Source organism: Electrona antarctica (genome assembly GCF_951216825.1).
Source record: "Electrona antarctica genome assembly, chromosome: 3".
Lineage (NCBI taxonomy): Eukaryota > Metazoa > Chordata > Actinopteri > Myctophiformes > Myctophidae > Electrona > Electrona antarctica.
In genome coordinates this window covers 46,742,698-46,764,509 of record NC_136808.1, presented here as the reverse complement: position 1 = coordinate 46,764,509, position 21,812 = coordinate 46,742,698, and the positions used below count along the sequence as shown (strand labels likewise).

At 40.8% G+C, this 21,812-nt stretch overlaps 1 protein-coding gene across 4 annotated transcripts in view; it reads left to right on the top strand.

Moving 5' to 3' along the window:
* The window catches only part of pcdh9 (protocadherin 9), a 243,287-nt gene that overhangs the window by 62,627 nt on the left and 158,848 nt on the right, over positions 1-21,812 (top strand). For all 4 annotated transcript variants that reach the window (XM_079496820.1, XM_079496818.1, XM_079496819.1 and 1 more), the window contains exon 3: positions 6,226-6,327. In XM_079496820.1, coding sequence (XP_079352946.1) covers positions 6,226-6,327 — 102 coding nt within the window. The remainder of the gene's footprint in view (positions 1-6,225; positions 6,328-21,812) is intronic.

Below are 21,812 nucleotides of genomic sequence, written 5' to 3'. Positions count from 1 at the left end.
GATATAATTATAGCAGGCAGCATTTTACCCTCACATCTGAGTCTCACAGACACATCTGACTCTACCGCACCAACTTCACCCACAGGCAACTGACAGACTGACTCCATTGATTCTCAAATCAATTAATTCCTGTTAGCAGATTGCTTATTTTAAATGGTTTAATGTTGACAACCAAGAGGATAGTTTCCCAATGGGCATTAGTCATATTTTCACAACATAATTCTACCATTTTGGGTAACCTTATATCCCCCCCCCCCCCCCCCCCCCCAGCTCAATATGCTCAATATTAAATGACTCAGATCAGTATCTGAGACAAAAACCTGACGGAGGCATCTACATCTACAGGTAACATATGGGAGCTACTGACTCCAAGAAGAACAGCTGGGTTAAGTCATGAACTGAAACTCTCAGCACGTCTACTTTGATCTTCATTTTAGAGTCAAGGTTCCATTGATCTCTTTACTTCCATAGTCTCTCTGATGTCTTTTATGATGGCGAGGACTATAGTTCTCCTTGTCAATAACAATTCCTAATTGTGTGTCTGTGTGCACACGCACGCAGACAGCATTTCATGATTTCTTTATGTTGCCACTGCCACCTTTACTATAGTACAGAGTCAGACTACTTCCTGCTACTTCAAGTACTTCAAACTGTACACATAACTGCAACAGATTGCAACAACTAGAACAGACTACCACCTTTATAATTCTGTATGAATATACAATATGTTTTATCACGATATTGGCAGACTGTATGTGGCACAGCACAGTTACTTGTGCTGTTCCATTGCCCCCTTGCTGATGTTTAAGAACATTGTTCCATCTTTACTTAATCTTTACTCACACTAGATTCAAAATCCCATATTCTTTGCCATGGGCTAATTATGCAACAGTACACTCATTTTGTTTGGCTGGTTATGTAAGCAGAAGTTGGCTGATCTGCATCTGTATGTTGTGTTAGATAGGCAATGTCACTGAAAGCTGAGGATTTTACTCCACATACTTTGTGTGAGATTCAAAATGTAAAAAAGATAGGTACTTTATAATAACTATACACACTATACACAAGCATTTGAGCATTAGTTATAAATGTTTCAATTATACACTATTAAGCATGAGTGAAATACTTAATTCATCGTGAATTAATTTGTATAGCATTATTCACACATTACTAAACATTAGTAAATACCGTTATACATGTTTAAACTATACACTATTTACAATTAGTAAAGCATTGGTAAATATTTAATTCATTATTAATATAGCATTATTCATACATTACTAAGCATTAGTAAACACCGTTATATGGATATTTTGTAATTTTATTAGCTTTTTGACTCTTTGTATGGCCCAAATACCATGGTGACTTCTTTCTTTTTTGAGCAGTGCCTCCGCTCCATTACGGAGCTATGTCCGTCCGTATGTATGTCCGTATGTCCCTATGTTCGTCTGTCTCTGTGTCTGTATGTCCGAGCACGGAAAGCTGCAACACCCAAAGTGGCCAATAGAGTACAGCACAGAGTAAAGAGGCACAGAGTACACTACAGTACAAGCCTTTGGGCCGTTCCTGGGTCTCTGGATGTTCCGGGGACCCCCAGGGACCCCCACACGGACCCCCCGGGGACCCCCACATGGTAACTCTGTCATTTCTCGACCGCTTCGGACACGGGGCGGCTCGCCGGAACCGGCCCGGCACCCTGGGAACTAGCTACAGTACTTTACTAAAGTGAATTTACACATGAACCAGAATCCATCTGCATGGAACTAGCTACAGTACTTTACTAAAGTGAATTTACACATGAACCAGAATCCATCTGCATGGAACTAGCTACAGTACTTTACTAAAGTGAATTTACACATGAACCAGGATCCATCTGCATGGAACTAGCTACAGTACTTTACTAAAGTGAATTTACACATGAACCAGAAGCATGGAACTAGCTACAGTACTTTACTAAAGTGAATTTACACATGAACCAGAAGCATGGAACTAGCTACAGTACTTTACTAAAGTGAATTTACACAAAACGCTAAAACTAATAATGGTCTGCTCTCACAACCTCTCTCTGGTTCCATTGTTCCATTGCTTCTATGGAAGACATGAAAGTGTTTCATTGAGGATACAAACGAAGCAGCCATACAATTATGCAAGTCCATAAAAATACATATTCTTTCCCACTATTTCCCTTTTATTCTGTTCAACCTGTTATGTGAATAGAACGTAGATAATTGTGCGCTATTATAATATCTGAAAAAAGGTTAACTGGAGTACTCGTCCAACCCAAATGGGTTCAGGAGCAGGATAGTGACGGAAGGGAAAAATATCTGCACACTGAGAAATAAGCTCACGATAATTTGCTTATTCGCAAAAATGTTTCAGTAATGTGGAACTTCAGCAGGCATCGTTGATGCTTTATTTCTCAGTGAGCTATTATAATATTCACACCTATGTTTTTGCCAGATCTGCACAAAAATGCATATGTATGACAGAGGGAGCACACCTCTTCCTGTCTCAGATAGATTCCGGGCAAACTGCACTTTGAAGCTATAGTACTCTGTGTCTGCTTGGTAAACTCCACACACTTTCTGAGAACAAAATGCACCGCATTCAAATCCTGCACAAATGGCTTAGTCAAGCCAACTGTGCGTGCGTGCGTGCGTGCGTGCGTGCGTGCGTGCGTGCGTGCGTGCGTGCGTGCGTGCGTGCGTGCGACATCACTGATTTAAATGCCTAAATTTGAGTCTTTCTGCATGGGAGTCAAGAGTGTAGTGTTTTTTCATTTGATGTTAACAAGCCTTACTAACTGGCATGAAACTACAGCCACTGAAACCCAATGCATTGCCTCAGGTTTTTCCAGGATTGAGGTGTGGACTGTATTTTCTTATTCCTGAATGTGGTTTTGCAGCATCGAGGGGTAATGTGATTGTCAATACACTACACTTATTCATATTCACGTACTGTACATCATTTTTGAAAACTTTTGACAACATTGCTTCGGCAATTATACAGCAGATTATTATTTGTTGTTGTTGTTTATTTGTTTTTGTTTTTTTTACATTTTCAAACTCCACTCTCTACTGCCACAACCTGCTATGGAGAGTTATTGCATTGGAGCTCCTCTAAACATGCGCACAAAGAAAATGTCAGCTGTTGTCCGATTAATGTGCTATAGTGACTAGTCTGTTCCAAACTGTTGCAGTCTGTGTACAGTTTGAAGTACTCTAGTTGAAGTGTGTGTGTGTGCGTGTGTGTGTGTGTGTGTGTGTGTGTGTGTGTGTGTGTGTGTGTGTGTGTGTGTGTGTGTGTGTGTGTGTGTGTGTGTGTGTGTGTGTGTGTGTGTGTGTGTGTGTGTGTGTGTGTGTCACCTTAGTGACTTAGTCCCATGCACACAGAGCTGCACATGCGTGTTAACCTCTTGAGTGTATCTGTCTGATTGTTGGCTCCCTGGCAGGCATAGTTTTACTGTGGTTGAGGTTAGCTTAAGTTTTACTGAAATTAAGTTTAGGTTTAGGTATAGTTTTACTGAGGTTAAGGTTAGCTGTAGGTATAGTTTTACTGAGGTCAAGGTTTGTTGTAGGTATAGTTTTATTAAGGTAAGGTTAGCTGTAGGTATAGTTTTACTGAGGTTAAGGTTAGCTGTAGGTATAGTTTTACTGAGGTTAAGGTTAGCTGTAGGTATAGTTTTACTGAGGTTAAGGTTAGCTGTAGGTATAGTTTTACTGAGGTTAAGGTTAGCTGTAGGTATAGTTTTACTGAGGTTAAGGTTAGCTGTAGGTATAGTTTTACTGAGGTTAAGGTTAGCTGTAGGTATAGTTTTACTGAGGTTAAGGTTAGCTGTAGGTATAGTTTTACTGAGGTTAAGGTTAGCTGTAGGTATAGTTTTACTGAGGTTAAGGTTAGCTGTAGGTATAGTTTTACTGAGGTTAAGGTTTAGGGTTTGGGCTTGGGGGCGTGGTACGAATATGTTCGTACTTAGCAGTATAATAATGAATCACAGCGACTACTGGACAATCACAGCAGGGTTTGCCTAGAGCTGCGGTTGGATCCATAACAACACATCATATCGTACTGGTGCTTGGCAGCCGATACCTTTTGAGCTGATCGTAGGAACCTTTTGTTATTCCAAAACTGAATAAATTCTGCGCCTATTAACACAAAACACCTTGGTAGTTCTGGTTTGTTAAATGCATATTATAACTACAATTAGGTCTACACTACACTGTTACAGTATAAGCTGATTGTAATGCAGTATTTTTATGATGTATTATGGACACAGGCTTCATAAAAAAACAGTTGATTCACATACTTTACAGTATTTAGTTTGAAACTTACATGATGCTGGATCTGGTTACAACTCTGAACTCTGTGTGAATGGAGTATTCATCCATGTCATGTTAATAACCTACAACATTTGATGAATGACAGATTTTATTATTGGGTTAGGGTTAGGGTATTAGGTGAAATATTTAAATTCCTTACTCATTCTTACACAGTGATCACTTGCTACACACGTTTAACATTGTATTTCAGATACAATACAAATCATACTATTTAAACTCTCCTCCATTGCAATTCATGTTCAGACACACAGTAGCTTTTGGATATTGCTATTGTTGCTAATACCATGCAATGTATGTTGCTATTTTATTTGCGTTTATGCATATGAATTTGTTATGTACATTATACTCAGCTAAATTACCTTAATTGTACTGTATGTGAATTAAAGTGGATTTGGTTAATGAAGGGTTTAATTTTTTTTAGGGATGCACCGAAAGGGAAATTCTTGGCTGAAACCGAATACCGAATATAGGAAACAGTTGGCCGAAAACCGAATATCGAATATCCAAATATGATTAATATTATACGTATATCTTTTTTCCTACCATTGCTGTCATGGCCGTACCTTAAAGCTACCTGATTTAAAAATAAATGGTTATGGCAACACTTAACTTAAATAATAATCACTATTATGGGTCCATAAAACATTTATTCAGCTCTTTTGAATGCATTAATTGCATACACTATTCGGTGATATATTTTCTGCCTATCCGAAACCGAATAGGCCGAAAATGCTTTTTTTGCCATTTTCTGCTGAATATTTTCTGCGGCCGAATATTCGGTGCATCGAGTGTTTAAGAGTGTGTGCTCATTTGTTTATGCATATCTGTGACCTGTGGGGGCAATGGAGTCAGTTTCGGGCTACATGCCAACCACAACAAACTGAGGGCAGTTCTGGCTGGTTGCCAACCAACAAAGTTAAGCTTAATACAACATCAGTCAGTGAAAGGTCTTCACCTGTGCACGATAACGAAAAGGAATTTGGTGGACAAGTGCCGGGGCATCGCTTTAAACAGACGGGAAAAAATGGAAATTAGTACAAGCGACTCGACTAATTTTTAGGGGACAGATAAATGTCTCAAGCATGGTTGGTTAACAATGTGGTCTTGACTGATAAGCAGCACAGAGCTGGGTCCTGTACAGTGTCACAGCCAGATAACCCCATCCCCTCCTCTTCACCATTTGGGCCGTGTTTTGTTGTTGGTCATCTGGAAGTCAGTTAAAGACAGTGATTTATTCCTTGGGCTTCATGCAGCATAGCCTCATTACACACAGCCATTTTAAGAATCAGCAGATAATTACAGTATACATCATGGACCCTGTGGGCCTTAGCAGATTCAGTCCATTCCATTTGCTTGTCATTTAGGCCAGCGGGGGCTCAAAGAATACTGGGAAACTGGATTCTTCCTGTGCGTAGAATATCAATTTCCCCACCAGGCACTTACACATATCTTTTTCTGTGCAAAATTTGGTATATATTTTTTTCTTTCTTGTTTTCATTTGAATGATCTCGATTTGCCTTTCTCATGGAATTTGTTACTGTAGTCCCCCCACCCCTTGAAACACCTAATAGTTGAGTTGACTGAAGACTTGTTTTCATGCTGAAATCAATTGTCATTTGTACATTTATGGAAAAAAAAAGCTTTGCACTATGATGGGTTATGAAATTTACAGAAACATTAAAATATTTTCCATTTTCCACAAGTAACTGCATATTTAACTATATGGGATATCATATTATCCCAAATTGACTGGTTGTTATATACATCGTTGATTACCATTTACATGTTTTGAAATAGTTGACAAACTCTGCTGACAAAATCATTATTCCATTACAAAACAGCTCAAAGACTGATGCTAATGGCCTTTTTTTAATCTTCCACGAAGGGAACATTAACTCGTGCCCGAACTGAACTGAACCCTGAATATCTGGACCTGCGTCCCCGAGCCGAGCTGAACCCTGAATATTGGACCCCATGCACCCCTTTAGTGAGTACCAATGGTCCTATTTCTAAAGAAAGAACTAAAGAACAAAAACAATTACCACAGCATTGATTCCATCTTTCATCAGTTCAGTAAAGCCAAATTCATCACACATTTCTATGTAACCGTTTTGCTTATACTATGAAATCTAGATAAAGTTGTGAATTTGTTGGTTTTATTATGATTTCATAATTTCCATCAATCTGTGCATGGCTGATTATGTCCGTACACTGGACCTGCTTTTATACTAACTTTATACACTGCCTACCGTTATATAATGTTAAAGTTTCACTAGAGTAATATGTTTTGTCTCATTACCTCCAAACTTTAGAAACACTGGGCCTGATCGTCTTTGGGGAGGGTTTGCTGTGTTAGCACGCTAGTGATTGTTAATGATGTTATTTTGTATTGTATTTCTCCCCATACTGTGAAGGTATGGTTAACTATATCAACAGGGAAAGGGCTTCTTGAAAACCAGGAGTCTCACACTGCTCCCTCTCCATTATAGGACAAGTTAATTTAATCTTCCCCTTCCAGGATGTTGAAATTCTTTGCAAACTGTAAAGCTCTTACACATTGCACATTGAATTCCAGGACTGGATGGCCATTTACACATGCACAGGCTTAGTTACTGGCATTCCTTTATTTAGAAGACCAATCTTTGCATTGCTTTCATCTTGCTTATTTATTCAAAAAGATGAATTCTGGATGTCGGTATATTTAATGCGCCTAAGATTCTGTGTTGCTCACAGCCCCTAATGCCCAAACAGAGATTGCCTAGGGAAGCCCTCATGGACTTTGAACCTTCTGTATTGAATAGCCTGCTGCAGAAAATGATGAACCTCGATGTTTCTCTGAGTTTTGAGCTCTAGCATGGACATAGAAGTGAATCCACTGGGAGATGTCACTTCTTTGAATAATAACTTGTGAGAATCCTTTCACTCTTGTGCTTTTCGTTTCTCTCTTCAATTGATGTATTTTACATTTTCATTGGTGCACTTATGTTGTTGTTGGCTGTAACAGAATGATCGTGTTAAGCAAGGCATTAGTCACAGAAGACAGAAATGTTTAGTGCTACTTTATAGATCATAATCATATACTGCACCGATGCAGATGTAAAGAGTCCTCAAACTTTTGGAATCTGTGTTTTTGGGAGATCTTGCATTTCCTCCTTTTCCACATAGTATATCAAGATAAATAATAAAAGCTAGTTCCATACAGTGCATAGAGGAGCATAACATTTGTTTGATAATTGTGACTGTAGGTCGCAGTTTACTATGAAAACCTGCTTCTCACGTCTCATGACGCCTCATGATATGCTCCGTATATGGCCAATACAGAATTCATTCCATTCATTCATTCATTCATTCCATTCATTCATTGCTCCATATATGGCCACTGGCCAGTACGGAATTCATTCCGGGTTTGATGAGGGCTATACTGGTACATTACTGGGCTTACTGGTACATGTACTGTACATTTGATGTTTGTGTGTGTGTGTGTGTGTGTGTGTGTGTGTGTGTGTGTGTGTGTGTGTGCGTGCGTGTGCGTGTGCGTGTGCATGCGTGTCATTCATTAAAATTAGTATAAGGAGATGAATGTATCTGCCTCTTAACAAATGTTTGTTGGATGTGCAGTAAATCTGAATACATTAACTTGAGCTGTATTCTTCGACATAATTCCTCTAGGATCTGTGATATGATTAATGAAACAGGCTAACTTTTGCATCTCCCTCAGGCTCACAAAGTCAATATTTGGTCTTTGGCATGATTTAACGAATAGAATTTCTCAGAGAGCAGGCATGCAGTCTTCAGTGGAAGCTCACTATGGCTTCATTTAAAGCACTGTTCTGTTTGGTTAGTGGGTCTCACTGGACTAAAGAAACTATAATGCACACACACATGTGTGCACACATGCATCTGTGCACGCACGCACGCACGCACGCACGCACGCACGCACGCACGCACACACATACAGTGCACAACAATTTCCACAGAGAAGGCCCTTCCTTCTCTTCCAACCCAAGAGGGAATGATGACTCTCATTATCGCCTCAGTGCAAGATGGCCACAGTGCCCCTACTCAGCAGCCCTATTAAGTTACCAGACAGCTTTATTGTATTGGTGTTCAATAATTTCCTTTCCTCTGTCATTTGGAGAACGTCAGGGAGTTGTTCTATGGGATGGGAGGGGCTAGTGGTGATGCATCTAGTTAAAAGTTAAAAGGCACAGTTAGCTGAGAGTTGTTGGGCTGAGTATTGAGCAGACCATGGCATTTCAGGCACCCTTACACTGTTGACATTACTGTACATCGCTCAACGTGATGCAAGACATAACAGCGTGAATCGGTATAGTACAGGCGGTTATCCCATAGTGTATTTCACTTGCATAATGGTCCAAAACTGTTACCCTGTGCCTGCAGTGTAAGAAACAATTAGCAATGTAGAAAATGTCACTACAGTTCATAGACTGAACAAGTCCTACTAATTTATTGAGAGTTTTCCAATCTGTTGGTCCCCAGACTCATAAGGATCAATATTATTTACTGTGAGATAACTATTGCCATTGATTATTGGAAATGACTAGGTGGGATCTGAAACATCACAGCAGAGGTGTCCTCTGGTACAAGTCAGTTTACCTACAGATGTGTCACCTACATATGTGTCATGTTTCATCTAAGTTGTTTTAATGCACCTCCTTTTTAATGTTTTTTTTTTGTGGCTTTCGCCTTTATTTTATATTTTTTTTTATCGAGGGACAGACAGTAGGCTGACAGGAAATGGGGAGAGAGATGGGGGGAAGACATGCAGTAAAGGCCGCCGGGATCGGGAGTCGAACCCGTGGCACACTGCCAGACTGGATTACCAGCCAAGGTGCCTGGACCACTGAGCCATGGCCCAGGCCTTAATGCACCTCCTTGATATGTGCAGCTAAGGAACTCATGCACTGCACATTCCAAGATGCTGAATAGAGAGATACAAGAAATCACTAATCCCATATTATGTGTGCATGCGTTAGTCTGACATCCTGTTAGTCTGACTACGTGGCCGGTTAAGACTCACCCTTCTGCATGTGTAGCAGAGTGGCTCAGAGACTCACCCTTCTGCATGTGTAGCAGAGTGGCTCAGAGACTCACCCTTCTGCATGTGTAGCAGAGTGGCTCAGAGCCTCACCCTTCTGCATGTGTAGCAGAGTGGCTCAGAGCCTCACCCTTCTGCATGTGTAGCAGAGTGGCTCAGAGCCTCACCCTTCTGCATGTGTAGCAGAGTGGCTCAGAGACTCACCCTTCTGCATGTGTAGCAGAGTGGCTCAGAGCCTCACCCTTCTGCATGTGTAGCAGAGTGGCTCAGAGCCTCACCCTTCTGCATGTGTAGCAGAGTGGCTCAGAGCCTTCTGCATGTGTAGCAGAGTGGCTCAGAGCCTTCTGCATGTGTAGCAGAGTGGCTCAGAGCCTTCTGCATGTGTAGCAGAGTGGCTCAGAGCCTTCTGCATGTGTAGCAGGATGGCTCAGAGCCTCAGCCTGATGGCCTCAAAAGTCTACTGTCTCCCACCGGTCCATAGGGATATCCCTTTGGTCTAGTGGTTAAGATGTTGGACCTTCATGCGGGAGACCCGAGTTTGAATTACATTGGTGCCGTGACCCGGATCGGGTTTCCCCGTGGGAGGAGGTCAAAAGGGGGGTGAGTGTAGCAGCCTCTGCCTGATGGCCTCAAAAGTATACTGTCTCCCCCGGTCCATAGGGATATCTAGTGGTATTGGACTTTCATGCAGGAGACCCGAGTTCGAATTGGGGATAGGGTTAGTATGTGGCTCTATGGTCCGAATATGGGTGTCGGATTATTGGTTGGGGATTTTAGATGTATTCTTAGGTAATTATAGAATTGTAGATAGACAACTGCCAATGTTATATTCTGAACTTTTGATTTATTGAGATGTAATTCGAAGTCTTTTTAAAACTGTGATCATGCTGAATAAGCAAATAAACATGCTCCCCATATATTTTGGATCATCAAAATATATGGATATATGATAATAAAAACATATTATCCAGGGTGAATAATGAACACTTCATTATGTTGGTGATCCTTTCCTCTTGCATCACCCTTTAGGCACCACTAAGATCTGACTAAGATCAGAGGGCTCCAAGAATGGCAATGGTGTAAGAATTGTCAGTTGGTTCAAGCCACTTTGGTCCGGTTGGTTGTAGCTACTGGAGGTGTTTAGATGCTTACTTGGTCATATTTTTGTAATCTATTTGTAATCAAAGGTTTTATGATTATTTTATATGTTGGAGGTTAGTACCCCCAGCATCTACTAAAATTAACTGTCTAGAGACTTCTTGGTAGCAGATTATTTTCTCACGTTCCAGCGTCAGCAGCAAACGTCTGGGTTTCCGAGGCTAGCAGCAAGGTGACACAAGGCACATTGTCAAAACAATCCCTGAACATGTCATTATAGACACTGAAAATGAGCCATGCAGTGACAAACATAATTATGACATTTACACATAGGATGTATTAATCTCTGAAATGTATCTATTGACCAAATCTGATAATCAGATTAGCACAGCATTACTGACATTCCCATCTATTAACAGTGACAGTGTGTGGTCATTTGAAAGAGACTGTGGCGGTGGTTTGCTGTGCTCAGTTATATTTATGTATTAGCTGATGTGGCAGAGGTGATTGTGTTGGTGGTCTGGGGCAACAGTGACTACAGTAGTAGTTTTTCATTGAGGTGAACGTACACAGCTCAGATGTTCTAGATTACAGCACAGGGACCGGTATATCTCAATTCCATCACTGAATGTCAAGGAAGGGGAAAAAAGGCTATATACTGTACTGTATGTGAGCAAGCAAGGCATTACAAAGCAGGGTTATAGATCACCAGTGTAGATTCCTCATGGGGTACTGTACCGTGTTGCATTTTCAACGATGTTGTTTGCATAACAAATTCCTGTGCTTCGCTGTTAGTGTGAAACAAGGGAAACATAATGGCATATTCAGCAGAGCAGAAGATGGCAACGAGTTCCAGAGATGACACTCATGGCTTGGTCGTCAAAATCATCAGACCATAAATACAGAGCATTCTGATAAGATGATAACGTAGGGCTAAATGTTTCCATTTTTATCATGGCCTTCATGTATAACCCAATCTGTGCTTTTCACGATAGATCTCGTGAAAAGGCCATCCCTGAGAAACACGAGATTTGATTAAAAAAACATTTAAAAATATGTATTTACTGTTTTTTTTTAGCATCCGTTAGCTTCCTCCGCTAGCATCCATAGGCCTCTCATCGGAGAAACAGCGTACATGATAATCTGCGGTACACGTGCACGCGCACTGGGTTATTTGTCTTATTTATGCTCAGAATGACATAAAATGCCATGTTTATAGTCTATTATTCCAATAATCCACGCTGCGCTGATCACCATTGTTGTTGTTGCTCCGTCAGGGCTCTAGCTAAATCTAAGCTTTTACAGGACTAACCACTTCCGGGGCGGGTGGAAGTGACCCGTCTGTTATGCCTTTTTTGCTGATTTCTCTGGCACTGGGGCGCCACCTTCTGCCCTGGAGGGCTGCGCAGTAAAGTGATAATACTGATTTGAGTTTGGTTTCTGGTTATCCATCATTTTAAAGTTTCAGCCTGAATAGTGATTTTACTCACACCCATAGGGGGCACCAGAAAGGCTGAAAATGACAGTGTTTGTTGCAGAAACATTCTATTTTTCACCAAAATAGGTACACATTATCTTGAGGATCGTGTGACAACAGGTGAAATCAAATCAGCCATAGACTTATCACCAGATGTATCAGTAGGCGGAGATCTCCGATCATCTGGCTATGTGAGAAGTAATAGCGCAAGGTGAGATTGTGATATGTATCTACAATATAACTGTTGTCAAGATGATAATCGGTTGACTAGTGAGCTGCCGTGGGGGGGGGGGGGGGGGGGGGTTCCAAGTGCCACATGTCACTTGGCTCAATCATGGCCTACGGAGGGTCTGAGTGTAGCCGCGCACCTCCACGGTTTTACAATGCAGAGGGGGCACACAGACAGACCGCATTGCCATGGATGTCTCGCTACTATTAGTAGACTACAAATACTGAGCAAAGACAACTAAAGATGAAGTTGTTTGCCATGGGTGATAAGGGTGATACTATGCACTATGGGTGATAAGGGTGATACTATGCACTATGGGTGATAAGGGTGATACTATGCACTATGGGTGATAAGGGTGATACTATGCACTGTGCACTTTGAGACGCTCTGACTGCAGTAACTATGAAACCGCATGACGTTCACGAGACCCTAAGTGCCGGCGCACATTGCAAAGAAGCCTGCCCTGAACGCTTTCACAGGTTTGTCATATGTTTTAGTCTCTGTGCGCCTGATTCCTGACACTGCATGCCTACTCTTCCTTGGTGTGATGACTGCACAATGGAATGGTGATGTTGTACCCCTGCTTGTCCTCCCTGTGGGCAACATTCCAGAAACATGTGTTAGACGTCACAGTCTTTTTGAACAATCTGTGCAAACTTGAATCCCAAAGCTCTCAGTATTATGCTTTCCTTTCCCCCAGCATTTAGGCTACTGTTACAAATACAGTAGATGCATAATTAATACTTTCATTGAAATTAGCGCTTCGAGGGTTAATCAAGGTTAATCAGTGTTTACAACTCTGAAAAGAATTTATGCCTTCTTAAAACTCAATCTTTTCTGTTTTTGATGAGATCTCCAAGCCAACATTCTTATATATAATAACTAACAGCAGCTTTGAAACAGTGCTTTTAGTGTTTTGCATAACACCTGAAAATACTCAATACTAGGCACAGGATGATGGGTTGTTAGGCAATGGCATTTCCCTTGGCGATAAAATCACACATGCGATTACCCATATCTAAGATGGGAGCAATTTTGTATTCCATTTCATACGCTGTAATTATTGATACTGTATTATAGACATGTTATAGCAGTGTTGCACTGGATTTGAACCCATAATAGATACAATTACTATGATGCATTGACAAGCAAAACCTTTTGGGAGCAATAGTGGATATGGTCTTGGAATCATGTTATCAGCACACATTTAACATTTCTTGTACAAATTTGTACATGGTGTGACAAGCAATGCAGATTTTCTTGTAAGATTACTATAGCTAGCTTCTGACACAGTGACACTACACCATCCCATATGATGAGAATAAGAAAACACAAATCATTTAAATAAAATACAACTGTGGGTTAAAAACCCAGACCCACAGTTACAGCTGCTACTGTATGTCAAACTTACAGAATGAGAAGTGAGAACTACAAATATTCTTTATTGTGCGGTGTTAAAGTATTCATTATAAACTCTGAGAATGTACACGTAACCAAATGGACCTGTAAGGTTGTTGGGTACATTTTGTAGACTCAGAGTTAAATTAACACAGGGTTTTACTGTGTAACCTTTCAGAACTCTCACTGTATCTACTGATACAGTTTAGAAGTATTTTGTGTTCAGTGCCTTGTAGGACAGGAGCATACAGTACAAAGCATTAGAAAATGTCCTGGTCAAGCTACTGCAGCATCTACCCAACCGTAACAGAGACTTTGAACAAAAAGCTCCGATCAGATTTTTCGAGCTGCTGTGAGTTTTACAGACTTTGTTGACAGAAAGATTTTAGGGTGCGATTCGGCAGTGATCCCGACTCGAGCGGTACAGTTATTCCATACTCATCATCTTGACTGTGTGCCCAGAACGATGTCTCTCTCAAGCTTAGGAACAGAGCAGAGAAGTGCTGACTGGATGTAGGGTACAAAAAACCCACTGAAACAACTGGGCAGAGCCGGCGGTTATAGAAGCACGTTCAGTCATACTGTACATTTTGCCTCTGTGCTCAATGCTAACCGTTTTGTTTTATCCAGCAGGACCACTTTATGCCCACTGATGCTCCATTACAATTTAGCCAAGTCTTTATTTATTTTTCATTGTGATTCATTTCTAACATTACCACATGACAGCTATTGCAACGATTTATAATTGTCTCCGCCAGGCCGAATGCCATGGTGACTATGTTTTTACCCCTGTCCATCCGTCCATCCATCTGTCCGTCAGTCTGTCCGTCCACCCCATCGTCTCTGAGCAGCTAATCAAAAGCACCGTTGGACAGATCGGCTTGAAACTTTGAAAAGTCCAGAGCAGAACCTCGCTCTGCCCTGAATTTGTCACATTGGCCTGTTATAGCGGCAGTACGAGTCTGATTCTTGCAAAACACCTTTTTTAATATTACTTCTACATATCTTGATAAACACCACACAAATCGGTAGCATTATCTCTATCGTCATGTGATCAAAACGGATCTGTCCAATTTTTCATATCACATCCTGATTGGCTAAGATTGGCTTCCAAAGTTTGCAGGAGTGACAAAATGCCTCAAATCATGAACACAGCATCCGATTGCAGTGACATTTGCATACATTTATGACAAATTAATTTAAAACCTAAAATATTAATTTTAGGTGTTGCACACAAAGCCAATTTATTCCACTCAAAGAACGTTGAATGACCTAACCAATGGAATCCTATATATTTAGTTGACTATGATCCCCCAGGGCTCTATCCTACAGTAACACCACCTCTCTGCGCCACTGAATGTTCGACCAGCATAGTGTCGAAGTGTCCTTGAGCAAGACACTGAACCCCTAATTGCTCCTGATGTGCAGGTTGGTGCCCTGCATGGTTTCCGCCGCCATCGGTGTATGAATGTGTGTGTGAATGGGTGAATGTAATGCACAATCTATGTAAAGCGCCTTGGATAAAGGCGCTATATAAATGCACCATTTACCATTTATAGGCTGCTACAGTTCATGTGGTTAAAAAAACGTGACTGTTATTCTACTGACAGCAATTACAACAAATTCAAGGATGATGGTGATTATTTGGATTAAGCTGCAATGGCTTTCTGTGGCACATAACCCTTACTGAAGGTCAAGCCAGCCATTAGCTAGATCAGCAGAGCACTGCATGTCCCACCTCTCCACTCCAATTCTCCTTTGCTCTCTTCTCCTCTCGTCCTCCCATTTCCTATCGCTCTCCTCTCATCATCTCTGGCTCTCTGCTAACCAGCCTCTCTCCTCCCCATCCAGAGTGTGAACACCATGTGGTGCGGCTAAATTCAACCTCACACAAACTAAAGCCGAGATGTTAAAAGATCCTGAGAACTTGCGCCGGCTTAGTTACCGGCCGTGTTCTCTGTATAACCTTCTCCTCTATACCGTTCTCTCTATCCTTCCTATATTTTCTCTTCCGTCTGCTGATCCTCCCATCCCCTGTTTTATTAATGACAGAGCTGGTGGCTTGTGATAACTGGTCACTCCTTGAGGCGTTGAAAGGCAAGGACACTCTATTATCCTGGCTAGATGGATGGTTTGAAATATTGCCTGCAAGTGGTGGAGCCTGCCAAATCCTCCAGTCTTAAAGCCCCTTTGTCTCTGACAGGGAAGAACATTAGGGAGTGGGCCAGGATCTACGATAGAGACGTGCTTCTCTCAACACAGCACTGAGGGATTGAGCCAAAGAGTGAAGTGGATGTCTGTGTGCGAGAGTGTGTTTTTGTATTTGTGTGTGTGTGTGTGTGTGTGTGTGTGTGTGTGTGTGTGTGTGTGTGTGTGTGTGTTAGGGGGGGGGGGGGGGGGTTGGGGGGTAGCACAATTTTTATTGTCATATAATTTATTATTATATCATAATTTGATCTGCATGGACATTTTGCACACTTGTATATGTATAGAGCTTTTGGGCTCTTCATCTCTCCATATGTGATAATGTGTGTGGATAACTGGACATGTGTGTGGAGCATTGCATCATGAGCGCATGTCACATGAGCATGATGCAGATGGCCAGGGGGCAAAACGGTCGACAAGGTCAGCTCATTAATTGGTGTCCTAATTATTAGTGACCTTTTGCCTTAGAATGGCTCCAATCTTGACTTGCCCTCTGTGTTGCTGCCAGCTCATTTAGAAATATGTAGCCCATTTGCTATTGAAACACCGTCCAAGTGGCCGTGGTCCATGCATCTTAACCCATTCAGACCTGGGAACGATTCTAGAAATGTCTTCTAACTCCTGACAGTTTTCTGTCAGTCATTCTCAAACATTTTCATGTCAAGGACCCCCAAAAATATATGTAATTGGCCGCGGACCCGCATCTGAAAATATGTTGTTCCAGGGAACGCAAAGATTTGAGTTAAAAACGTTCGCTCTGAAAGAATATATATATTCAAAGATTTGCGCCACATTTCACGATTCTTCTAAAAATAGCAGACCTACAAGCTCGGAGCTTGTAGATCTGCTATTTTTCAATAGCTAAAGTATAACATAATGCTTAAAACACCAAAAGGGGTTCCCGCCCAAACTGGGTTAATACACGCCATTAGAACCAGCTGTTGTGTCAGTCTGTGTATCTGTGCTTTTATGCATCTAAATAAGAATAGTTAGGTGAAGATGATTGTTATTCTAATTAGAGTAATTGTTTTAAATTGCTGCCTTTTATATTATAAAAAATGGGGATGTACAAAACACTTTTTGAGATCACAAATAGAATTGAGAATCAATTTATTTATAGTACTACGACGTTTTGGAATCTTTTCAACCTGCTACATTTGAATTAAAAAATAAATGGGGAAAAAATAACCTACGCATATTTTACACATACATTGATACTGGTATAGGTTTAAAATTGCGATTGTATCTTTGGGGTTTAGCCTTCCTTTATTAGATTGATATCAAGACCTTTCAGATATTGCTTTGCTGTACGCAGGCTTTGCATTGAATTTCTATCATTCTGCAGCCCCACCCCCACCACCACACAATAAGAAATAATATTGTATAATGTGGCCTGTGTATCTCCATTCTCCATAATTCAACGTTTTATGTTTTTTATTTTGTAAATGAATGTCTTTCTTCATCGCCCAACAGTGTCATGCAGAAGTAGCAAAAATAGCCGATCTACAAGCCATGCAACACGTTGTGATCTGAAGGGCTTAAGTGTGTAATGGAAAGTATTACCATAAAAAGAGCTTGTGACTAAATAATAACTGCATTGGATCCATTGGAAGACGGGATCTTTTTCACTCCATTTTCTGAAAAGTAATAGTTTTGGACATACAAGGTTTCCACCCGACAGCGGCAATATGCTCCAATCAAATATAGTTTAATTTGAAATGATGTATGGTTTCATTTCATGCCGTTTGACTTACTAGTTATTATAAAGATGTATTGTGCGTATTAGGTATAGGTTCCCCTGCTCCCACGGCCATTAATTTAACTTTGATTCTCCTACTGATCATTTCCCAGACGGACGGCCAATAGGAAAAAAAAAAAAAAAAGAACAAAAAGTCCAGCCAAAATGTGAAGAGGAATGAGAGATCAGGTACCAAGTCCCTGGCACCAACGTCCCTAAGGAAATAGAGCCATTTTCAACAGATTAAGGGCCATTCTTGGCTCTGGCCTGGCCACTCTGCACAGATGGAACTGCAGCTCTCCATTGCATGCTTGTGTAGCGCTTCATTTAAGAGAACACATCATTAACCCATTTAGACCTGCACGTCGACATTTAAAAAATGCCTTCTAAATCACAGTTTTCTGGGAAAAAAACATGTTTCTATGTCAGTCATTCTCAAACATATTCATGTCAAGGACCCCAAATATATATGACATTGGCCGCCGACCCCCATCTGAAAATATGTTGTTCCAGGGACCCTCCCAGTAGCAAATATTTGAGTTAAAAACTCGCTCTGAAAGAATATATATTATATGATTTCAGGCACATTTTCACGATTTTTCAAAAATAGCAGAGCTACAAGCTCGTAGCGCGGCACTCGGTGCTGCGCTATGAGCTTGTAGATCTGCTATTTTTCAATAGCTAAAGTATAACATAATGCTAAGAACACCAAAAGGGGTTCTCTCCCAAAATGGGTTAACCACTTTCAACTTGCCATCCCTATTTTGGGCATGTCATTATAGACGGAAATCTTCAATAAAGAAATATTCAAATAGCAGATCTATAATATCAAAATGTGTCACGTCATGATCACAACTTGCTGGGAGTGATGACTTGAGACAGTCTTTGAGATAATCTAACACGCCTGAAGTCTGCCTGAGGCAAACTAGCATGTTTTGAAGTCTGGATTATTCTTTTTGCGTCAACTATGCATCAATACTATATCCTATCTATGCAGTATGCACTTAGATCTTATAAAGGCAAACAAGTATTGCCACAGTTTGTTCCCTGGCACAAGCTTTTGATGTTTTATACATCCTATGCTCTAACACTGTCTGACTAAACTAACAACAACAAGACTAAAGTTGAATTGAGGTTGGCTTTCCCTTTAAGCACAATAGCAACGTAAAATGTCCATCTGGCGTTTCTCTCAGAGATGCAGAGCAACAAGGTTTATCCCTGCCTCAAGGACTTCTTACAAGACACACTGCTTTTTTAATTCAATTAAAGAGCACTGGCATCTCCCTTTATTGTTATCTTGTAGGTGTACAGGGTTATTAAAGAGGGAAGCATGTTCGGTCATTTGTTATCCCTGGCATTCTAATAAACATGTTGGCTTTGGGCAAGGGCCTAGAGGTTGTCTGTGGATTTCAGATTGATACTCCTTCCATTTCTATAGCTCCACCTCATTATCCTAAGAGGACGCGTAGAACAGGTAGAAGGAAGGCATCTCAGAGACCGAAAAAGAAAGAGAGAGAAAGTTGTCCTATATTGTAGTGTCCTTTATGCAGTATACTCTGCTGGGAAATGCAAAGTGGAATCCACTGTAAGATATGTTGCAGATAGACGTGAGTGTCTGTATTTACAATATACAGATATATTTGTATGCATACATAATTACAGTACATATAGTATGTACAGTATAGTATGGACAAAATACACATCACGTCTGTGCATTAGTTGTCTTGTCAGGAGACATAGAAAGCTACTGTAAATGTTTAAGTTTGAGTGAGTGGGTTTCTTTTAAAAGTAACTTAAAAAAGCTACATATACTGCTTTGACTTTTAACCTTGATGCCCCAATTATTCAAGACCGAGGTTTACTTTCTGTGGTTTTTATTAATTCATTTGTTTGTTTATGTATGACTCACACACCCCGGCACATGTACCCCCATGGGTCTTCTGTCAGAGGAGGCTTGATTTTACTAATTGGTACCAAAGCTGTTAATTGGAGCTCTGGAAACACAAGCTGGAGCATCAGAAAACATTCTCTTGGGAAATATATATGTATTCGACTACATTCCCCACCTTTCTTGTTGTTTTTTTTAACAATTTAAGGGCAGAAAGGGCATCGGTTGACTGAATGTCCAGAACAAGAAACAGAATGCTAAGCATAAGAATCTCCTTTCAGCAGTCCGAAATATAACTCTCGTATTTTTGGCACTAATTAAATGGTGTCGTTGGGTATTTTGTTTATTCTGGTTGTCTGGTCTGGTAGTGCAATCTTGTAATTAGGATTTAAACAGTGATTCAATAACACTTTGTATTAGGGGAAGGGGAACATTTTCTAAATCTTTATAATTTTGAGGAAGACAATGCCTTCATTCTTTCTAAACATCCACTAATGAAGAAGAAATAATAGGTCCTGAATAATGTTAAGATTTGGGTTTCAGTTTGCCTATCCACAAAATAGACTGAGCTGAAACGTGGGGCTTTAACATTGCGCAAGGGGCTTTTCCACAGCTGGTGGCGCTATCTTTCGCCACCAGCCTTTACCCTTAAAACACCCGTGCTAACCCTTACATTATGCATAGCTGTGGTTTGGGTGTTACATTAATAAAACCAATGAGTGTGCCAGTTGTCATTGCCTTCAACAGCAGACTCCGCACTTCATTATGTCCAATGCTATCATACAGTCTGCCTCTCTGCCCAATTCATTATGTCCAATGCTATCATACAGTCTGCCTCTCTGCCCAATTCATTATGTCCAATGCTATCATACAGTCTGCCTCTCTGCCCAATTCATTATGTCCAATGCTATCATACAGTCTGCCTCTCTGCCCAATTCATTATGTCCAATGCTATCATACAGTCTGCCTCTCTGCCCAATTCATTATGTCCAATGCTATCATACAGTCTGCCTCTCTGCCCAATTCATTATGTCCAATGCTATCATACAGTCTGCCTCTCTGCCCAATTCATTATGTCCAATGCTATCATACAGTCTGCCTCTCTGCCCAATTAATTATGTCCAATGCTATCATACAGTCTGCCTCTGCCCAAATAATTATGTCCAATGCTATCATACAGTCTCCGTCTCTGCCCAATTCATTATGTCCAATGCTATCATATACAGTCTCCGTCTCTGCCCATGGAAGAGGCAGTCCAACATTGATTACCTTGGAATAAAATAATATTTGATACACATAGAATTATCATCCACACATTGCTGGTTAGATAACTTTAAATTACAGCAATCGCTTGTGTTCTGCATTAATTAAACTGAATCGCCTGGTGTGTTTTAAGCAAACACAGATCAAACTATATTTTATTTGTCTTTGAGCTTAAAAAACACAACTTATTGACACAAGGAATTAACAGTCACACTTCTACAGTAAAATTGTAATGACAATCACAATCACTTAGTTCAGAAGTGGCGGTATTTAGCTTTGCAGCTGCATTGAGTTGAGTTGATTGATTGATCATTGTAGGCTATTTCTTCTTGCTGTGATTCTGATGCTGTGTGATTGTGCTGCAGCAGAGAGATAGGGAGAGAGAGAGAGAGAGAGAGAGAAAACAGCAGTACTTTTATTTTATTTGAAGGAATGAATGAAGGAAGTCTTTGAAATGCCACATACATTGTGAGTGAAATATAAGTCTTTCAGATCGGCTCTGGGATCTTGCCTACATTTCCAATGCCTCGCCAGACACAAACGGATAGTGGATGATCTGAAGACCTGCATACACAGTAATGCCGCGTGGGCACGGTAGCAATTTCATTGATAGCGAAACTACATGCCCATAAGCCAAACCTCCAGGTGCAAATAAGGGAGTTCAGCATAATGTTCAAGGGGTAAGGTTGGTGTACGATATCGTTTAGGGGTAACACCAGCCGCCTTGTGCGTAATTAACGGATAGCGCATAGGGCCAAGGGATAGCTCATAGGGCCAAGGGATAGCACATAGAGCCAAGGGATAGCGCATAGGGCCAAGGGATAGCACAGGGTGCACAATAGCCCGTGTCCATTGTGTATGGAACTCCTCAGGTTGCATAACTCCTTGGGTGGCATCATTACAATTAAAATTGACATTTGAATGCATTACATAAACATTGAATTATCAGGCTTCCATACACAGTGGACCTTTATTCCCAGTTTATGGCACAGATTTATTCCACAGTGCTCACTTGGTAATTGTACTTTAAAATGAGTCTCTTGCAGGGTACTATGCAATTTAAAGAACTTTCACTCTCAGGAACAGTGTTTTCTTTAGCTGTTTGAGTCACACTTCT